General features: G+C 38.9%; 1 protein-coding gene across 6 annotated transcripts in view; it reads right to left on the bottom strand.

The window, feature by feature from the left end:
• Window positions 1-19,640, bottom strand: part of LOC121658049 (core histone macro-H2A.1) — a 43,497-nt gene that overhangs the window by 17,185 nt on the left and 6,672 nt on the right. For 4 of the 6 annotated variants that reach the window (XM_042014449.1, XM_042014445.1, XM_042014444.1 and 1 more), the window contains exons 2-5: window positions 18,334-18,534; window positions 4,904-5,010; window positions 3,243-3,440; window positions 1,312-1,422 (exon numbers count right to left, since the gene is read on the bottom strand). In XM_042014449.1, coding sequence (XP_041870383.1) covers window positions 1,312-1,422; window positions 3,243-3,440; window positions 4,904-5,010; window positions 18,334-18,505 — 588 coding nt within the window. In that variant the 5' untranslated portion in view covers window positions 18,506-18,534. The remainder of the gene's footprint in view (window positions 1-1,311; window positions 1,423-3,242; window positions 3,441-4,903; window positions 5,011-18,333; window positions 18,535-19,640) is intronic. The other 2 variants (XM_042014446.1, XM_042014448.1) reach the window with 1 other exon arrangement.

Raw genomic sequence — 19,640 nt, 5'->3', positions numbered from 1 at the left:
GGGATGGATTACACCAGTAATTTTCTCAGGGGGCTGCACCCCAAGTGAATGAGAAAGCCAGAAAGTCCATTCCCTGGTACTAGGACTCACTGGGGAGCTCTACAACAGACACTGGCTTTGCCCACCACAGCTTAAAGCAGTCCTGGAGTTCATGATTTTCTTCCACTGAGCCCAACAGCAAAGCCCCACGGATTTGCTGGGTCAGTCTTGCTGGAACACAACACTAGGTCTTATTACAGGTTTTCTATGGTAACTAAAATGAGCTCAAAATCAGCTCCAGAAGTCTGATGTTACTTGCTTTCTTGAAACAGTAATATCTATTATAAATTTTGGGTTCTAATTTAGTCATCAAAACTTTTTTAAAAAAACACCCCCCTAATAAGAGTAAAATAAAAAAAACCCTACCAAACCAGCTATCTAGCTGTAGCTGTGGAAAATCAGAAGTCTTACAAAAAATGTTACTCTCATGCATGTTAAACTTGGCAAACTGAAGGATAAATGGAGAACAACCTCAGTATGAAATAAAAATGAGTCAGAGGCGTTACATTCCACAATGGACAATGGCTCATCTTTTATGGCTTACAACACAGTGATCTGATTACTGAATGATAGCAGAAAGATGCTGTTTTACTTAAGAAAATTTTGCATCACAAATTAAAGGCAGGTTTCAGGATAAAAGACCAAATTAATTTAACGAATTGTCTCTTTAAATTGATCCTCTTTAAGCAGATATGTATTTGTATTAAACCAACCCATATCCCAAAGCATATTCACAGGGAAAAAAAGAATTCTTCATCTCTAGCTTTTCATAAAAGCATCATTCATTATTACACAGCATTAACTTCTGTAAATCACAAAGCAGAACATAGCATAAAACCATTATTATGAACAAATGTCTGAAATGGGTTTTGATAAAAACCTGTAAATCATTTACATCAGCAATGAAGTGGGCTGACTGTTGGAAAAAATACATTTTATTCTTAGAATAATCTCTTTGGCAGATGTTTTTCTGTAACAATTATGCTGTTTATGAATGAGAGATTACAAGCACACAGGCTTTCTTTCTAATTAAGTATTTAATTATGTAGTCACATGAAGACTTATTTATGTACTTTTAAAAATGTTCTAGAAGTAGTTTCAGAGAATTTCTTTGAAATTAGAAAAACTGATATCATACATCTCTTTGATTGCTCAGTGGGGAAATGTCCATTGTACCTAGATGTTTTGTGGAAAGGGGGGGTGGTAGGAGGGGGCTACTCCCTAAGCAGCACAGAAAAATAGGTATTAATTTGTAAAAATGCAGGATCATACCTTCTGGCCAAGAAACAGGCTTTTGGTGGACAGGACTGTGAAACCATCTGCAGGAGTTCCCTCTGTTGTACTGTCAGCACTGGCTGATTTGCTCACTTCTCCCTGCTTCTTCTTCCAAAAATATAGTTAATTAGTTAACTCAAGGCCATGAGAAGAACAGTTTAATGACACTAAGATATATGATATGCACTAAATGCTTAGCAGGCAATAAAATGCCTGCACAAACAGTGGCGTTGGATTTTATCCTTTAGTCCAACCAAAGTGCCTGATAACAGCTGAAGGGATCAATAGGAAAAACGACCTCAATGTCTGCAGATCTACAGGTGCCTTCTCTTGCCCACAAGTGCACAGTAAAGATGACAGTTGTCTTAAATGTTACAGGAAAACATATAAACAGCCCTAAACTTTTAACAGCTTTCTAATGGCTTGCGTGGACGAAGATTACGTATCTCTATGTGTGGGCAGACATTCATTCTAAGCTAAAAACTGACTTGCCGGAGAATAAATTTTTTGTGATGGGAGGTGCTCCCAGATTTCACAGACTTATTTTTAGAAATGCTCATTTGTAATGTGGCTGTCCTTAGAAGCAGTGTCAAAAGAATACAACTACTTTCTATCTGCCTGGTTGCTGAAAATGGGCTGAACAATTTTCTGTCTTAACACCATCACCTACTTTCATCTTCAGTAAAACTGTTGGAGGAGAGAGAAGGAGTTCCCCCCAACCACCGTTTCTTTTTTCAACTCTATTACTGCAGTGAAATAACAGGTTTCAGGAATGAATTGAATTACTGAACAAAAATGAGAATTAGGAACATTTTGAAAAGGAAGTCAATTCACGAAGGCTGTAGTTATAAACTCAATTGGTGCCAAAAATGATTTCACATTTTCAATAAAATTACTACTTACAATTTCATATAAATATTTGGTGCCTCAGCAATATCTGTGTTGAAGCAAAAAAAGAACACCTGGAACACTGAGCAAACCACTGTTCTCCTATTGTCCCTTTCCAAAGTATATAAACTAAGTCTGAGGCTGAACAACTAAAATGACTTTGATGCAAGGGTATATTGTGCTTTTAGATGCTGTAACCATGTTTTATTTTACACAAATGTTTTGAAAATTAGATTTTCATGGGTCCTATTTCAATTCCCCAGGAGTTTACTGTTAGCCAAATACCAATATAGTAAGCAGACAATCCAGTTTATTGTGTGAAGAAAAACAGAACCCCACAACAGACTTCCTGCTTTTGTAATCAAGTAGGGCAAAAAAATTCCAGATTTAGGGAAATTATTAGTGCATGGTTATTGGAAGCACTGCATTTGAAATGTCAACTAATAGGTGCTCTGAGGGAGAAAACTAAATTCAACACCTCAAAAAACTAAAGAGTGAAACAATCAGAAGAGTGACCAAGTAAACAGTAACAGGATAAATAAAGAAGCTTTGCTTGACCCAGAGGCAACTTTCACATTCCTTGTCCATTTCATGTGAAATTCCTGTACTTTTCTTCCTACTTGCAAAATTTATTGCTTAACAGTAGTTGTTTTGCAAAAGAAAAAACATCCTTGGCTACACATGTACACATTAGAAAGATTCCCTACTCCTACAAACTGAAACCTGTAAGGCATGACCAGTACAGCACCCAGGCACTTTCCTTTTCTGTCTCCTGGTACCTCCACCCTCTGCCCACCTCAGAATGTTTCTTACAGAGTACTTATAGCCCATCTGCCTGTGCTGCAGACCTGGGCCACTTCTGAGGGTGTTCAGACTCCAGCTGCACCAGGGAGAGGGCAGTGCTCCTCCTTCCCTGCTCACACTGCGACTGAAATCACCATTGTTAACAACACACGCAACAGAGAGCTGACCCTGTGTGAAGCTCCCTGCAGCTACTGCTGGCAAGCTCGTTTGGGTTTAAAATAAACACATTATTCTACCTTGGATTTCCTTGCTCCTTTCTTGCCGCCTGTTTTCTTTGATACAGTTTTTTTCTGTGATGGAGACTTTGCCTTCTTTGCTGGGGGTGGAGTGATGATGGCTTCCAGTTTTCCTTTTGATCCCCGCTTCTTTGCCAACAGCTCTGGGTGAATATTGGGTAACACTCCACCACTGGCTATGGTGACCCCTTTCAACAGCTAATCAAAAATAAAAAAAAGTTGTACATGACAAATTCCAGCATTTACTCACTGATAAATAGAAAATAAGATTTATGGCAAATTTTGCACACTGCCTTGAGTTTCTGCACCACTATCCTTGAAGAAGAGAGATGTGAAATGCATGAAATGGAGCTGACCATTAAAATACTAGATTTTAAATGTAAAGGGAGCATGTGTTCTTCCTGCACCCGTGCCTGTCACTGCCAGCATCTCTAGGGCTCACCCAAGATCCATTTCTCTGAATCCACGCCATGAAGGCTATTACCCAATGAGGAAAAACAAGACAGCTCCAGGTACACACCTGAGGGCCCGACAGGGCAGCCTTTGAGAGGGAAATGGGACCCCAAATCCAGGGTGTGAGACTGCAGCGGGTGCCACACTGTGGAGAACCCAATAAATATCTCAAGTGCTGAATTTTCCTGAAACTGTGTTTTTAAAAACATTTTTTTTCTTAGAAAAACAAACTTCAAAATGGAGGGCAACATTTATACAAATCTCTATACCTGTACGTCCTTCTTCAAAAAAATATGCAGTTGAAGATCAATATTCAAAAGTGTGCAGTTCATTCAAGCCTTCAAAAGCAGAGGTGAAATATATCATGTTCTGTATTTAAAACCACTTTAATAAATTTTTTTTTACATCTAACTGGGACTAATTCATTATTCAGGAGGATACAGACAGTGACATCCAGGTCCCCCAGCTACTCTCACTTTCTGATTCGTGTTACTGCTCCCCAGTCTCAACTCAGTGAGCCCCAAACTTACAAAAGGATAATGAATGGAAAGTATTACCAAATTTCGGACAAAGCCAGAAGGAGGGTGGTTGGGGGATATTATTTTTTTCCTGCTCCATCATGATACATAGGTTTGGAAAAAGCATCTTTTCAGACAGGTTTTTACAGCACCTCACACAAAGGTATGTTAACCCCAGCCACTGCCTCTGGCTGACACCACGGCACTGTAATAATAATGCCCATTTTTTTGTGGCTAAGTTAAAGGCATCTTTAAATCTGCAAAGGACACAGACTTGCAAGAGTTTAGAGCTCTTCTGTGGTCACAATAACAGACTTCAGCGGTTAGGTCCCACTGAGTCCTCAGCTGTCTAAGGGGTAAACTAAAACCAACCAACCAAAAACCAGCATCTGCAGGACTTTCTCAGCATCCTTGAATTTATGACAATGCCTCAGTCCAACAGAAGTGCTTGTAATAGTGTTAGCAAACATCATTTTACATCTCCACTGCATTTTTTCACATTTTAGGAGTGCTGAAATACATAATTAAGCTGAGTGCTGTAGCTAGTTACACAGCCAGCATGCTAGTGAGTGTTTCCTGGTGTGCTACTCAATAAGAGGAGGTCTTGAGTTACAAGTCAGCTATATGGAAAGACAATTTAAGAAGCCCTAAAGGAAATCCTGGCCTTCACATGGCAGAGATTTTTCTTACCTGATTTAATTCTTCATCATTTGCTACAGCCAGCAGGATGTGTCTAGGAGTGACTCGACCCTTCTTGTTGTCCCTTGCTGCATTTCCAGCCAATTCCAGAATTTCCGCTGAAGAAAAAGTAAGCTCTTTTTAATTACAATGTGATCATTAAGAAAAGTCAATGTGTTATTTAGCATCCATGCAAAACGACTGGGGAATTACATCATGTTACTCCTAACTGCTGTAGGTACCTTCAATAGACATCTAACTCTAAAAGTATAATTTTGTTTATATAAGTCTAATCACTGAAGAACAAATGCACACTTAAGTCCTGTGCTTTAAACTAGAATTTTTTTTTTCTCTTTTGAAGCAGTTCCCCTAGATTCTTCACTTTTCAGTGTTCTTCTCAAGGCTACTGTGTGCTCATCTCTTAGGATCCCTCTCCAATCAGAGGACAGAGTACAGTAGATACACAAATTCTATAGGTCTTTTTCTCAAACCTGTCAAATGCGAGTTCTGGCTTGCATCACTTCTACTTTTTTATTACTGGAAGACACTATTCTCAATGACTCATTTTTAGCATTATGGAACTATGTAAGCACACATCCAATTAGGACACTAAAAATACAAATTCTGCTGCTACACTCACTTGAAGACTCTTTTCGTATCTGAGACGTTTTTAACCAGAAAAAGTAATTGATGAATCATGTTTGTTTGCGCCTCATAAATTATTTCCTTAGAAGGTATTTCCTTAGAAGATATAAGGTTTAACAGCTATGCATATAACTGAATCAGGAAAGACGAACTTGCTCCTCTTGCAGGATCTTTGCAGAGGAAGATTAGAGCATTACCTGCTAACTGATCTATCTGCAGCTCAACAAGCCTTGGGCAAGGATAAAATTAATTACAAGAAAGTCTGGGGAACAATTAAAAAAAAAATGACATAACATGTTTATCAGACTTTGCAATTATGTGCTACTGCTGTCTCCATTACACATAACCTTTCATCTCCCTCTCTACAATCTGTGTTTCACTATGGCATTTGGTAGGTTTCCTTTTGCATATCAGATAACATTTGGAGAAAAAGAGAAAAAAAAAAGGAAATGTCTTTTTTTACATCTATTACACACTAATATTAAAATGCAACATTACAATAATATATGAGTTGATTTCACATTTAAGAGCTGACTATACCATGAGAGCTCTCCCATAAGCTTGCTTTGGAGGCAAACAGAACTGAATTAAGGCATTAACCTGGAAACAAAAAATACTAAAATCAAAGTCCATGTGACCACATGCCTTTACTGTAGGACACCGTAAATCTTAAGTAATACTACACAGCACAGACCACGGCATCTCATTAGACTGAATTTAACATGATTCACCAATTATTTTTCATCCTAAGTCCCATAACAAGTAAGTTATGATGCTGGAAAACATTCAGATGCTTCTGGATGTTCTACAGTTAAACTTCATGGAGGATTTTTGTGTGTTTTCACTATTTTTGTGTTCTACAAAGCACTCAATTAACTTTATTACAGCATGAGGCAGAATATTAAGTCGAAACCCTGAAAGTAACTCAACATTTCATGCTGACAACAATTGCTTTAATTTATTTTTAAAGCAGGATTAGCTGGGTAAGGTCAACCTGCCCATGCTTTCCACACCTCCAAAGAACTGAATTAAGCTGGCATAATCCTTTTCACATACTTCTCCCAAGGCCCAGCTCAGACACATGAGGTTTAGCTGCCTGCAGCCTGTGGTGGCAAAAGCCCTGCATCACCTCCCAGGGGACATGGTGAAATCCTGGATACACCCCAGGCATCCCCACTGACCTCAGCAAGGCTCTATCACTGAGTAACTCCACCACCTCCACTTCTCCACACCAGGAATGGAACTGTTTGTACCTCAGACTTAATCCCAGCTGAAAAGCAAGGGAAGGCTTTGCTGCTTTTTGGTTTGCCTCCACTCCCCCACCTCCACTGCTTTCCGGCATTAGGCCCCGCTGAACAGTCAGGCCGTGTTATTCCCTGCGACTGATCAGCACAGCTATGCAGACAGGTCATTTTGGAACTAAAGACTCTAAGAAAGTGTTATGCCTGTAAAGCACAAGAGGAATGTTTTATTTGTTCCTCATAAAATGAAAATGTCTGCCTCGTACAGTGGAGAACTGTTCTTGTAAGTGCTAAGCCCTCTTCCTTGGACAGGAAACTCATTTTGAAATTACAGTTTTCTAATGGTCCTTTAGGGAAGTTGAGGTACCCCACTTCCTCTTCAGGCACAGAGTGCTTTGCACCGGTGTTGAGGAGCACAAAAGATGAGCTTGGGGAGTGGGAGAGAGGAGGAGGCCATGGAAGGTGGAATTTCTCTTCTGGCCTTCTCCTCAGCTCTCCAACAATAATCAAGTATTGCTAGTAGATGCAGAGAGACCCACAGCACCGAGAACAGCCAAACTCAGCTATGTACACAAGTCTGGTCAGAGGGGGACTCTCCTATTTAGAAACAGATTAGGAGGTATTCCAGCTGAAGCCAACACAGGCAACAGTTTTTTGATTTAGCACTGACAAGAGACAAACCTAATCCAAACCCAACAGATAGAGCACTTAGAAATGCTGGAAATGTAGACTTTCTGGATGCAGACAGGATTCAGACTACTTGCCTGGATTTTTCTTGCAGACGGCTTTATTTTCACATATGTTTTACACTGCTTTAATTCTAAAGATTTAAATGGTGTTTTGCCCATGTTCTAAACCAATTTTAAATTAGATGAAAATCTAGATCTCTCTGTAAGGGAGCTGATTCAAATTTTCAGAAGAGTAACTCTGGAAAAAGAAGCAGGTGGGAAAAAGTATTTAAAACTGAGACTGGACTTGAAGTCTCAGGTCAGCCCATCTTTGGAAGTGTTGTTCTACCAGGTTCAAAGGTTTGGGTCACTGAAGAGTTCTGTTTCATTAAAAGTAATCTTCCCACAGTAGGAAAAAACAGACATTCAAAAATCTACTCCTGCAATTGAGCAGGGTCAAGAGAGAAAGCTTTGCTCAGACTTGTTGAGGCAAAAGAAAGTTTTAAGAGCTTCCATGACATCAGGTTTCACTCAGCTTGTATTTATCCAGCCAGAAGACCAAAACAAGAATGTTTTGCAAAAATGAGGCCTCACAAAAACGATGGAAGTTGCATAATGTCTATTCCATTCGTTTCATATATTTACTCAAGGCATTTCCCCCCTAGAGAATAATTACATCACCACCACTCAGGCAACAGGCAACTGCAAGACTCACTTTACAGAACTAAAGAACATGAAGAGCTCTATTTTTTCAGAAGTGAAGGAAAACCCCAAGTTTTTCAATATTACATGGTTTGGAAAGGTATCCTTCAACCACTACATACTGAAATCAGCTTAATACGAAGAGAAACTCCATCTGCACAAGTTACTTTTTCTGTGCTTTTAAATAATTTCAAACAAAAATGCAAACCAACATGTACCACTTTAAGAGCAGATATAAAACAAACCAATGAAAAAGGTGTGAGAACTGTATAATTAGGGAAAAAAATTAATTAGGAATGCTATGTCAGCATGTGATATATTCATGTACGGACAGCTGTTAAGTAGCAAAAAAGGCGTGGATGCCTCAGGAATCTCTTTATCATGAACATGATAAAGACATAGTTATGATAAATATTTTTCTCCTTTTCAGTCATTATTAAAGTAGAAGCATAAAGTGGGAAACCCTGAAAGTTAAGAAATTTTCCTTAAAATTTATCTCCAAGGCAATTTTCATTTAGATCACTTGAAAAACTCCTTTGTAATAGTTAGAACTAGGATATGGGTAGTGAAAACTGGTCTAAGCCTGTTCTCAGCATTTGGACCAAAACTACTTTTCTTCAGCTGAGGTTTTTAAAAGTTCAGTTAAATATTTTTAAGGGAGAAAAGCAAACCGGTTGTGTATCTTCACATTTAAGCTTGAGATAAGACCACAGGAAAAGCTGTTCTCAAGACATTTCCTACTCAAACACAACCAAAAAGTGTCAGAAGTCTCCACAGAAACCTCATCCTGAGTCAAGTTTTCAGGGTGAGTTCCTCATTCTTTACTTTCAGACTCAGGTCATCTCTTAGACATCCTACTAAGTTCCCAATTTCACTACCTGCATTTCCCTTTCACGGGGGTCTGCTTGGCCCGAGTACTCTTACACTGGTATTTCACAACACTTGCAAATTCTGGAACCAGAGCACAACACGTGGTTAAAATGAAACTAATTACTATTAGGCCAGAACAAAGCAGGCACAGTAGGAACTGCAAACCTGGGTGCTACAAAAGCAAATGCATTCTCCTCCCCCTCCTGGAGAGTGCTCTAGTTCACTTATCCTAATTTTCAAACAACATATTACTGGTCATTACTGACTAAAACTCCTCTCAAGACTAAATGACAAAGCCTGTAGCTTATCATGGATTCCAGGCTATAATACTTTATCAATGTAAATAGTCAATTCAATTGGTCTGATTTCATCCCCAAAATGTTTTTTTTTCCCTCTTTTTTTTTTTCTTTTTGGTTTACATCTCAAGCTAAATCATGGCTGTTGCATCAAATCTCTTTGTCCCCCCTGTCTTCAGGGAGATGAAATAATATGTTTGAAAATTAAACTCTTAACAACTAACAGGTGATGTGTTGACACAAGGCCAATTTCTGAACACACAAATTCCAACAGGAACAAGTCAGGGGTTTCTAAAAAATTGTGAAGCCACTCCTCAAAAGAAAATTGAAAACAATATCCAGAAATCAAAGAAAAATGAATGTTGATACAATTCCACTGAGAAAAATATGTATTTGCTACAAAGCCAACTATGTGACAAGGAGTCTGCTTATTGTACTTTAAATTAATCATCTTTCTCATCAGCATTTTATTGACTTGAGATTCATTTTACATGATTCCGGAAGGTTTTAACCCAATCAACCCCAATCAACCAAGACTGTTAAAAGTTTCCTGCATTCTACTCTCCATGTATTCCACCAAATCCCCCTGAAATCTGCCGTTGCAAAAGTGAAGGTAAAATCATTTAACAACACTTTCCCTCTTATGCATTCCAATAAAACAGTTCTCAGCCTTGGTTCAAAGTCATGGAAATCTGATGCAGTGAAAATCAGTTCAAGAAACTTTACTGCTTTGAACAAGCCTTGATGAAACCTTAACTCTCAGCAGGGCAATCGTTCTCTTAGGATGTGATAAAAACCCCAAACCTTGAGAATCTGAGCTGTATCAAAACTAGGCCCCTTAAAGGAAAAACTGTTAACTTTGCCAAGTTATTGTAAGTTTTGCATTTCTGTGAAGCAGATGACAGATTGCTGTTTACATAAAACACAAATTCAGGCCACAAAAGCCACTTCCACTTCGAGCCTTCTGATCTGACTTACATGTCTTTTCATCTTTTTTCTAGAGTTTAATACCATCCATTATTTTTTTTTGTAAGAGATCCAGGGTTATTTAACTTCCTTCCCTTTTTATTTTTTTAATTTTAATTTCTTGTTTACTATTGATCTGTAAAAGATACGACAGTTCAATTTTCAGGGAAACCTGAATTTCAACTCAGACGTTATTTATTACACCAGCCACACCCTGAGTACTAATTTAAAGAGCTAGCCTAGCTCTTCTCTACAAGAATCCTGATCTAACTCAAATCAGCTTTTACTCTTTTTCAGTGGAGCTTCCTCTACCTGGCAGTACACTTTGCTGTTCCTCATAACAGCTTACATATGTTTTAGAAATGGATTAATGGAACTGCTGCCAGACGTTACTTGATCAAGTGCAGCATGTGGCACTTGGGGACAGGGTTTAGTGGTGGACTTGGCAGCGCCATGTTAACAGTTGCACTTGATGATCTTGGAGGGCTTTTCCAACCTAAATGATTCCATGTACGCTTTGGTCTGGCTGTTAAATAATACAGGAGACTACACACATCCTGAGACTTGGTCCTAGTTTAGTCTTTAACACTGCATTCCCAAACATTAAAGAAATCAAGAGGACTCTCTGTTAACTTCATTGGAGTAAAGCCCATATCCAGCCTGACCTCCTGTCCTCAGCCAGTGCCCAAGGGCAGGTGGGCTGGAGCATTAAAGGAACAGGCAAACTTAAAATGCTATTTTTCCAAACATTCCCTCTGATTTCAGCCATGTGCAGCTGAGTGGTTCCCCAAGTTAGAAATGCTGTCTTTTTGTTTAGTTCCCCAATGGATTTTATTTCTATGGATGTGTCTAATTGTTTTCTGAATCCATTCAGAAAGGTTCATCACCTTTTTTAGTATCCATAACATCTTTCACTAACAAGGCTTGCTACACCACAGACATTTTTGCAAGTTGGGAGAAAAGTACCTCCTGTTTGGTTTAGAAATACTGTATTTCACTATATATCCCTGTCCTGGGTTGCAGTGTATTCTATCACCATCCTCATGAGCTGTTAAAATCAGGTGGGGCAGTGTTTCCTTGCCTCCTCCCCCCAGACTATCTTTCTGTTAATGGCCCATCATTGTCCTGCTGCATGACTCAGAGATAACTCCCTCCGGACCATCTTCTGTTAATGAGCCTAATCAACACCTGGCCTCATGACTCATTACCCCATTGTGAGATGCTCCACCCAGAGGGAGGAACCAAGCATCCCATCGTGGATATAAGCTGGGACTCTGACCACCAGAGACAACCCTTCCCACTGGATTTCCAGAGGACAGGAGCTACACAGCCACCATTGGACTTTCTGAGGAAGAGCAGACTCTTTTACTACAGGATCATCGCTTCAGAGGACTGCAGCCACCATTCTACCAGACTGCTACCACCACCCTGCCTAACAGGGTATCAGGTTGTACCTTGACTCTGTCAGTTTGAACCAGTGTTTTCTTTTACTTTTTTTCCTTTTCTTTAACTTCCATTAAATTGTTGTTCTGACTTGGTGCCTCCCACTGGTTTGTTTTCAAACTAGTACAATCCCCTAAATTTATTTTCCCCCAGTGAAGTTAAAATTGAGAATGGAGCACTTTGTCTGACAGCACCGAATAATCCAAATGGAATTTCATTTCTAAAGGTAATTCAGGGAAAAATATACTTTGGAAAAATACTGAAGACCAAAGAACATTATCTGAACTCAGGCATTCTAAATAATCCTCATGGAAAAAAGGGAGGAAAAAAATCATGCTTACAATACTTGATGCAAGAACTTCTAAAATTTGTGAATATCTGAAGAAAGAAACTGCTTGATAAATACACTGTGGAGTCAGGATGTCTTCCTGCTTTCTAGCCAGTTGTGCTACAACTGTCATTCCAAGACTAAAGGGCTAAAGAAGAAAAGACTTAAGCTTTATAGATTCTTTTCTCCTTCTCAAGAAGGAATTTGTGTTAAGACAAAGGTATGGGTAGGAAAAAACTGTGTAGTGAAATGAGCCACATTTTTGTTTTACAGTTCTCTTACATTCCATTCTTCCAAAGGCTGAAAGCAGTATTAAATTGAGCAGCAATATACAGAAGAAGTCATTACTCTGTTGCAACTTAGCCAAATAAACAGATGAAATTACTTACTAGAATAAAAAGTACTTCATGCTAGATCTAAGGATATTAAAATATAACTGAAATATAGCAAAAAAATTAACATTTTCAAGGGAGAAATATTCACTGACCATGACATAAAAACTAAACCAGCCCCATCCAGCGTTTTGTACATTATTGCAATCCGACACGTCACAATGTTGCATATTTACCTCTCTGAACTGTGCTGACATAGCAAGATGCACTGTTAGAGCTTTTATTACAAGAAAACACTCTTGTTGGCCCTTACAGTTTTTCATCAAACCTGACCTGTGCAGCTTGGAGAATACATTAGGACTGTAATCAGGTCAGTAATTTTGTACTGAGTGAGCTTTTGTAACTCGAAGATCCACAGAAGTTTATGGGACTACACAATATGACAGACACGTATGTAAGTGATTACAGGGCTAGAGCCAAGGAAGAGCTTATCAGTGAAAGAAAACTCTTTATTTATATACGTTTGACATACACTGATTCATGCATTTGTAATTCAGAAAGTTTGTCATTCTGTTGGTAACAGTGCAAAGTTTTGTATCTAAAGAGGCACTTCTTACAAGTGGAGCAATTTTAAATTGTGATAATGACACTTCACTTGAGAGCACGACACAAGTCTTATGTAAAAGGAATGTTACAAAGCAGCTTTCCTACGCTGATATAGTCAAAAGGTTGTGATGTTATTGCCATAAACAACCCTGCTGTATTTTAGGTCCAGTATTAATCCGTATTAAATGCACACTACATACGAAGACGTAGTTTCATGCTTGCTCAGGGAAGGCACACATCCTACAAGCCCCTCATTTACTTCAAGCGTCTTTGGGACAGAGTTTGTGGTACACCACCACAAAAGGAAGTAGTGTTTCTAAAGCTGCCTCTTTAAATAGAAGAAACATATCTTGGTAGTGAATGCACATTTAAGCAGTATCAAAAAAGATATTGTCAATTAATTATCTTCTTAAATTTCATTACACTCCAAGGACACTGGGTTATTTCTGGGAGTCTCAGAATGCCTGGAACTTGAATCTGCTTTTAACCTAATGCTTTTTTACTGTGGAACCCTGAGCTCCCCTCTGCTTCCAAGAAGAAGTTCAGCAGAACATCTGCTTTGACAGAGAGCGCAAATCATTGTTTTCCTCAGTGAGCCTGTGAAGATTTTGGGCAGTGAGCAGAACACAAGAGGAGAATAGCAGTTCAAGTTGCTCAGCTTGCACATTGCAAAGTGAGCACTTAAACCTAATGCTCACAGGAAGGACTCTCCTTTTGCAGTGAATCAGCCTCTGGACCAAGAGCATTTCCCACATTGAAAATTAGTCAAGATGAAAATGCAATGAACTGAGCTCCAGCACATAAACCCCCATTATTTGATTCTGCTGACATTAGAAAGCCTGAAAACAAAAACTCAGGTAAACACAGGAATGCCTCAGATGCAATTCTAACTTTGGGGTTCAAGAAGTGCGTATTTTACATTTCAACAAAATATATGATCAACAGTACCCCTGTGCAAAAAAACTCAAAAACCCAGCTGAGAAAACGATCTAATGGAGAAAACAGGTATTTAACATTTTCTCCTATCTTCATATGTACATAACAAATATAAATCAGAGCCTCATTTCTTCTGTATTCTTGTGCTCCTGCTGTTTAATAAACTTCTCCTTCTCCTCATTTGCTATGACATTTTGGCAATTGAAAATTATTTACAGTGTAGAACAGATGATGGGGGAGGGGAGAGCAGAAATCACTTGCAGGCCTGGCTCTTGCTGCCTTTATGCTCAAGAGATTTCTGTTTTTCAAGGGCAAAGGAGTATCTTTTTCAGTTAGCAAGAAAGGTTGGACTATATATTGTAACATGTGCAAGCTCTACATCTGAAAAGACCATACCTGTATGGCAGGAGCAGTTCTGACAAACACAAACCACTGAAATTCACGTGAATGGCTGCAATGCCCCAGATGAAGTCTGTGGCCATTCTCTTGACTGACCTACTGTCCTTTTTTGACATAAACTGATACTGATGCACTATTTTGCAGAGAAATTAAGGAGGGGATTGCAGTTTTCTGAAGTCTATGTTAGGGAAGATAAATAGGCAAGGAACCATTGGAAAATAAGTGCAATAAGGAAAGAAGACAAAAGGAATTATCAACACTGCACATGCCAACTGAAAACTGTTGATAATGATGCCTTAAGAGGCCTCCTAGAAACAGAGACTAGCTTAAAATTAATTTCTGCTTATGCTGCAGAACTGATGCACTACTCTGACTATTCCCTGCAAGACAGGAAGCACTGCATGAACTGCTGCTGCAAAGAAAGAAAAGAAACAAGAACTGCACATTTATAGTTCTTTGGCATCCACACTATTCCTCCAGAGTAAAGAAAGGAAGTATATCCACCTGCTTCAATACTAGTAACACTCAAAGGTACTTTCTGCACATTTACTCAAAAAAGACACTTGCATCCTATTTACAGTGGACATAACACATTATTTCCTTAGATAAAAACCAGGAAACAATAATCAGCTTGGCTTAAGAAACCAAACTGGATACACTGACTGTGCTGATGAGAGAATTATTTTCTAATGTTACTTCTAGGTAACAAGAACCTTTAGTGAATAAGTAATAAAAGGAGGATACCCACTGTACAACTTGTTTCTATGTGAAGCATACTGAAATCTAAGGACATGAGAAATCATACAATGTGCACTCTCACTTTCTGATGAGTAGTTGTACACACATGATAAAAATAAGGTACTTTCAAGTACAAAGTGGACAAAGTCGTAACTCCAGACGAATCCAGAACAGAACTCCAAGTCTGAACAGCTGGAAGCATTTCAGAAGTTCGAATCTCAAATTGAATAAAAAACCCCCAGATCTCAGCACATTATGGGCTAATTTCAGATTTACTTCAAAGTTAAACCTCAGCAAAGGCCAGCAAAATTTAGCATCTCACCTTCTAAAGGATTAAAGTTGGTTCCATATTCTGCACACTGATGCACCAGTTTTTAAACCTTGGTAGGTTCCTTTCTATTAGGTCATGTCTCTGTCATTTCCCCTCCCATTTTTGTTTCTGAAGTTTCTCTTTCCTATGACTGCTTTTGATATTTTTTACTTCTCCTTCCTGGATGCAAAGGATTGCTTTTTTGATTTAGCCAATTTATTAGCATGCCAGTTCACATGGTCTCCTTCCTATTATGTCACGTTCCTGCTTTTACTTTGAAATGGTTGAAATGCTTTGATTTGGTCTCAGACCATGTGCTAACATGAGGATCTTTAAAAATTCTCCTGGAGAGAAGTCAGGATTTCTCCGGTTTTGTGAAGTAATAACTGCCAAGAGGTAAAAAGAACACAAACCAAAAATCTCCAAGCATTCCACTTCAAGGGGCTGTTTCTGAATTACACTGAAAAAGACGAATGACCTCAAGTTCAGAAAACATACTGAGCACTAAAGGCTAAAAAATTGTACTATACAGAGTGTGAAAAACTTAGAGAAAGGAAAAAAAACCCCACCAGATTGAAACAGGAAGGGGCCTACAAGAAAGCTGGAGAGGGAAGGACTTAAAGTGATGGGACTACAAGGGGGAAGCACTTCAAACTGAAACAGGATAGATTTAGATTAGATATTAGGAAGAAATTCTTCCCTGTGAGTGTGCTGCAGCACTGGCACAGTTGCCCAGAGAAGCTGTGGCTGCCCCATCTCTGGAAGTGTTGAAGGCCACCAGATTGGATGTGGTTTGGAGCAACCTCCTCTAGTGGGAGGTGTCCCTGTCCATGGAAGGGGGGTTGGAATAAAATGAACTTCAAGGTCCCTTCCAACACAAACCATTCTATGATAAAACTAGTACTAACTCCGGAAAAAAAAGTAGTATCTGTGCTTTTGAGATGCATCTATGTACAGGAATGAAAGAAAACCCTGAGATACAGGTTACTAAGATTATTTACCTAGCCTTCAGAGGAAACAGAAAAACCACAACAAAACTGCTTAAAAATAGTTAAAGGGATAAAGAGGTAAAGTACTTCTTCCTTTAGCTATCCTTTCCTCCTGCCTCTTCTATTTTTCCTGAAGTGATTTATGCTACTTTTGCTTGGTTTTTTCTTGTTGTTGGTAATGTCCTCAGACAGGTTCCCAAGATGCACAGCAGTTAAAGAAACACCTTTATTTCCCCAGCCTGTTCTTAACTGCCTAAACTATCACTGCCGCAGCCAACACTTTAAACCAGTTAACCAGTAACATGTGCTGCTCATTAGCAGAGCCTTAAGATCACCTGCATTGCTCTGTTTCTTTAAAAGGGCAGCATTCAAAGCACCCTTCACCCTAAGAAGCCTTTTATTTGAGTTGTTATTGCTGTAAGCAGGAACCTAGCTAAAGGAAATGTTATTTTTTTAAGGCCATCTATGAAGTTTAAAAGCATTCTTTCAAAGAAAAAGCCCAAGTAAAGAAAACTGAATGTCAACAAGTGAAAGGGAAAAATATATTTGATGGTATGAATATCCTACAGAAAACAAGCACTCTATTAATTATTCGGTAGTATTATCAATCTTCATCTTTACAGGAGAAGAAACTGTAGGAAGAAATCTTCTGTTCTTCATGTCAATAGCCATTATAAAATGTATCTAAAACTGTGGTAAGGTCAGGTTGCTTCAATTTTAAATACTCCCAGAAAAGTCAATGCTTTACAACTCTGTGCTTGAGTCAAAGAAAAACCTGTATCTTTTAGAGGCTCAGCACACCAATACAGCTTAAAGTCTCCTGTCCCTTGCAACACTTGAACCTGCAGCAAGAAGAACACTGACACAAGCAAATGCACTGGAAAAAGAAACACTGCTTTGAGAAATAAGATCTAATTCAAGCTTTTCCTTAGTCATGCTAATAGAATCTGGCTCCAAACACTCTTCCATGTGGCACTTGTGGTTTTTTCTAGATCTCTACACCACAAGTATATACTTAGAAGTCAACCTGGCCACATGAAGGTGACTGAACCCCTCTCTATTTTTTTTTTATTTTAAGTAAACCATTATTGCAAAAAGCCCATATGTTGATGGTATTACAGTCGGGGTTTTCTGTCAAAAGACTGCTTTTGTAATATTGTTTGGGGGGTAAACTTGCAATGTCTTAAGTCTTGTTTGAGAACAAAACAGGTGTGTAAAGATCTTTACTTGCATGTCTGGTTGTTTATGTCACTGGGCAAAGCATTATCTTCCTTTGAAGCTTCTTTCTAAATGGAGGAAAAATAATACTTTTGTCCTCCGAGAAGGTACTGTGAGAATGAGATAATTATTTAAGGTATTCTCATTCTGATGTGATGAGAGGAACAGAGCAAGAACTACAAATGTAAGCAAATAAGATACAGAGATACAGGGAAGATGAACAGTGTGCATGTGGACATAGACAGTCAAACAAATTGCAAACAGCATGTGTAGTCTGAAAAGAAATCTGTAAATTGAACAAAACTGTTTAAACAAGGCTGTAAGCAATCTCAGCCCCATGTAAACACTGAGAAGCTTTCTCTATTTAAAATTAATGTATATGCTTAACAGACAATTATAACCCCAACAAAGTCATCAGGTACAAAATCAAAGCAAGGAGGACTGCAACAATGTAGTCCACACACACAGATTGCAGTAGGAACCCTGACTGCCTATGTGGAAGCAGTGTGTTTACAACTGGTGAAGGTAAATCCAATACTGGAATGAACAAAAGCCATCAGGGCTGTGAGGCAGGAGTGAGGGTACCTTTATTTTGGCTTAGAAGTGTGCTCAGCATAACATGCACTTAAGCTGTAACTTTTTCAGTCATTTATAAATCAGATGATCTTTTTCGTTTGTTTGGGTTTTTTTCTGTGCAAATTCAGTTTGTGTTTAACTTTTACTGCTACTATGTCACATAATTCAGCAAAACCTACCAGTTAGATATTCCAGTACAGCAGCCATGTACACAGGAGCACCAACACCAATTCTGTACTTGGGGTGGCCTTTCTTAATGTACCGGAGCATTCTTCCGACAGGGAATATGACCCCAGCCTTCGCGGAGCGGGAAGTCTTAGTTGACTTCTTCTTTCCACCCCTGCTGGACATCTTGTCTGTATCAGGTCTGAAACAGCACTCTATGAAGAAAAAAAAAAGGAACAAAAGATAAAAAAAAAAAGATAAAAAGATAAAAGGTTATTAATAAGGACTGATGCTCTAAGACCACACACTGAATTCCAAGGCAAATCAGAATTTTGGAGTAGGCAATGCATTAGAGTATCTAAAACATCCAGACAAGTTGCCTTTTTAGAGTATACACAACAAGAACCTAAAATAATTTTCCACAGAATGTTTACTTCCCATTGTAACTTGGCATAATTTTATACAGAAAATATATAAGACAAGTTATTTCCTATAAATCTACTTTTCTGAAATTCCTAACAGATTAACTCCAATACCACTAATGGAGCAGAGTGATAACTACCGGATTTAAATAAAACTTCTGCATTGAAGCAGAGGATGCTTTCTGCGAGGAGACTGACACAACCTCCTGATCGCCATGAAAACCTTTTGATAGGGCATTTGAACAGCTGTGGTAGGGCAGTTATGTTCATGAATAATTACATTCTGAACCAGGAGAAACTGTATCCACTAAAGCTTTCAAAGTGTACTTCTTTAAAAAACTCCATTTTCAAGATGTGTGAGAATTGACAGAACAAAGGCCTATGGATGGCAAAACACATCTCCTGTACAGTAAAAGTTCTATTTTTAGAAAGATCTGAAATTACCCCCTTGAGATTTGAACCTAGCAAAACTCAGCCACCTCCACATGGAAGACCATATTGCTTCAACATTCCCTCCAGGAATCTGACGATCTTCTATCTGCCACCTTTCCCTAACAGCACAGTGATCTGAACACCCAGCATGTACGTGACAACTGTATCTCAGTTTATCTTGCTGAGGGAAACTACTGCTGATACAGCTGTCAAACATACTCTGTTGTCTCTTTGATTTCTGCTCAGGCTGTAAGTAGAAGCTGGTAAATCCAAAGGGGTGGAGGGTTCACAGGCTCTCAAGGTGTCTTCAAAGGTTTAGGCAACTCACTGGGTTTTGAAATTACCTCAGAGGAAAGGAGACAGTGCCCATCTCCCCATCTCTCCCCTCCCTCACATCTGAACTCCACGGAAACCAGCAGAATGCATCAGTGATACACACACACACACACCTCTGTGCATCCCACTTC

The sequence above is a fragment of the Corvus kubaryi genome, unplaced genomic scaffold (genome assembly GCF_017639235.1).
Source record: "Corvus kubaryi isolate FWS band 111438036 unplaced genomic scaffold, C.kubaryi_AGA036_p1.0 split2-37374, whole genome shotgun sequence".
In the NCBI taxonomy this organism is placed as follows: Eukaryota; Metazoa; Chordata; class Aves; order Passeriformes; family Corvidae; genus Corvus; species Corvus kubaryi.
Note: the sequence above shows the minus strand (reverse complement) of the source record. Positions and strands in the feature narration are given on the sequence as shown.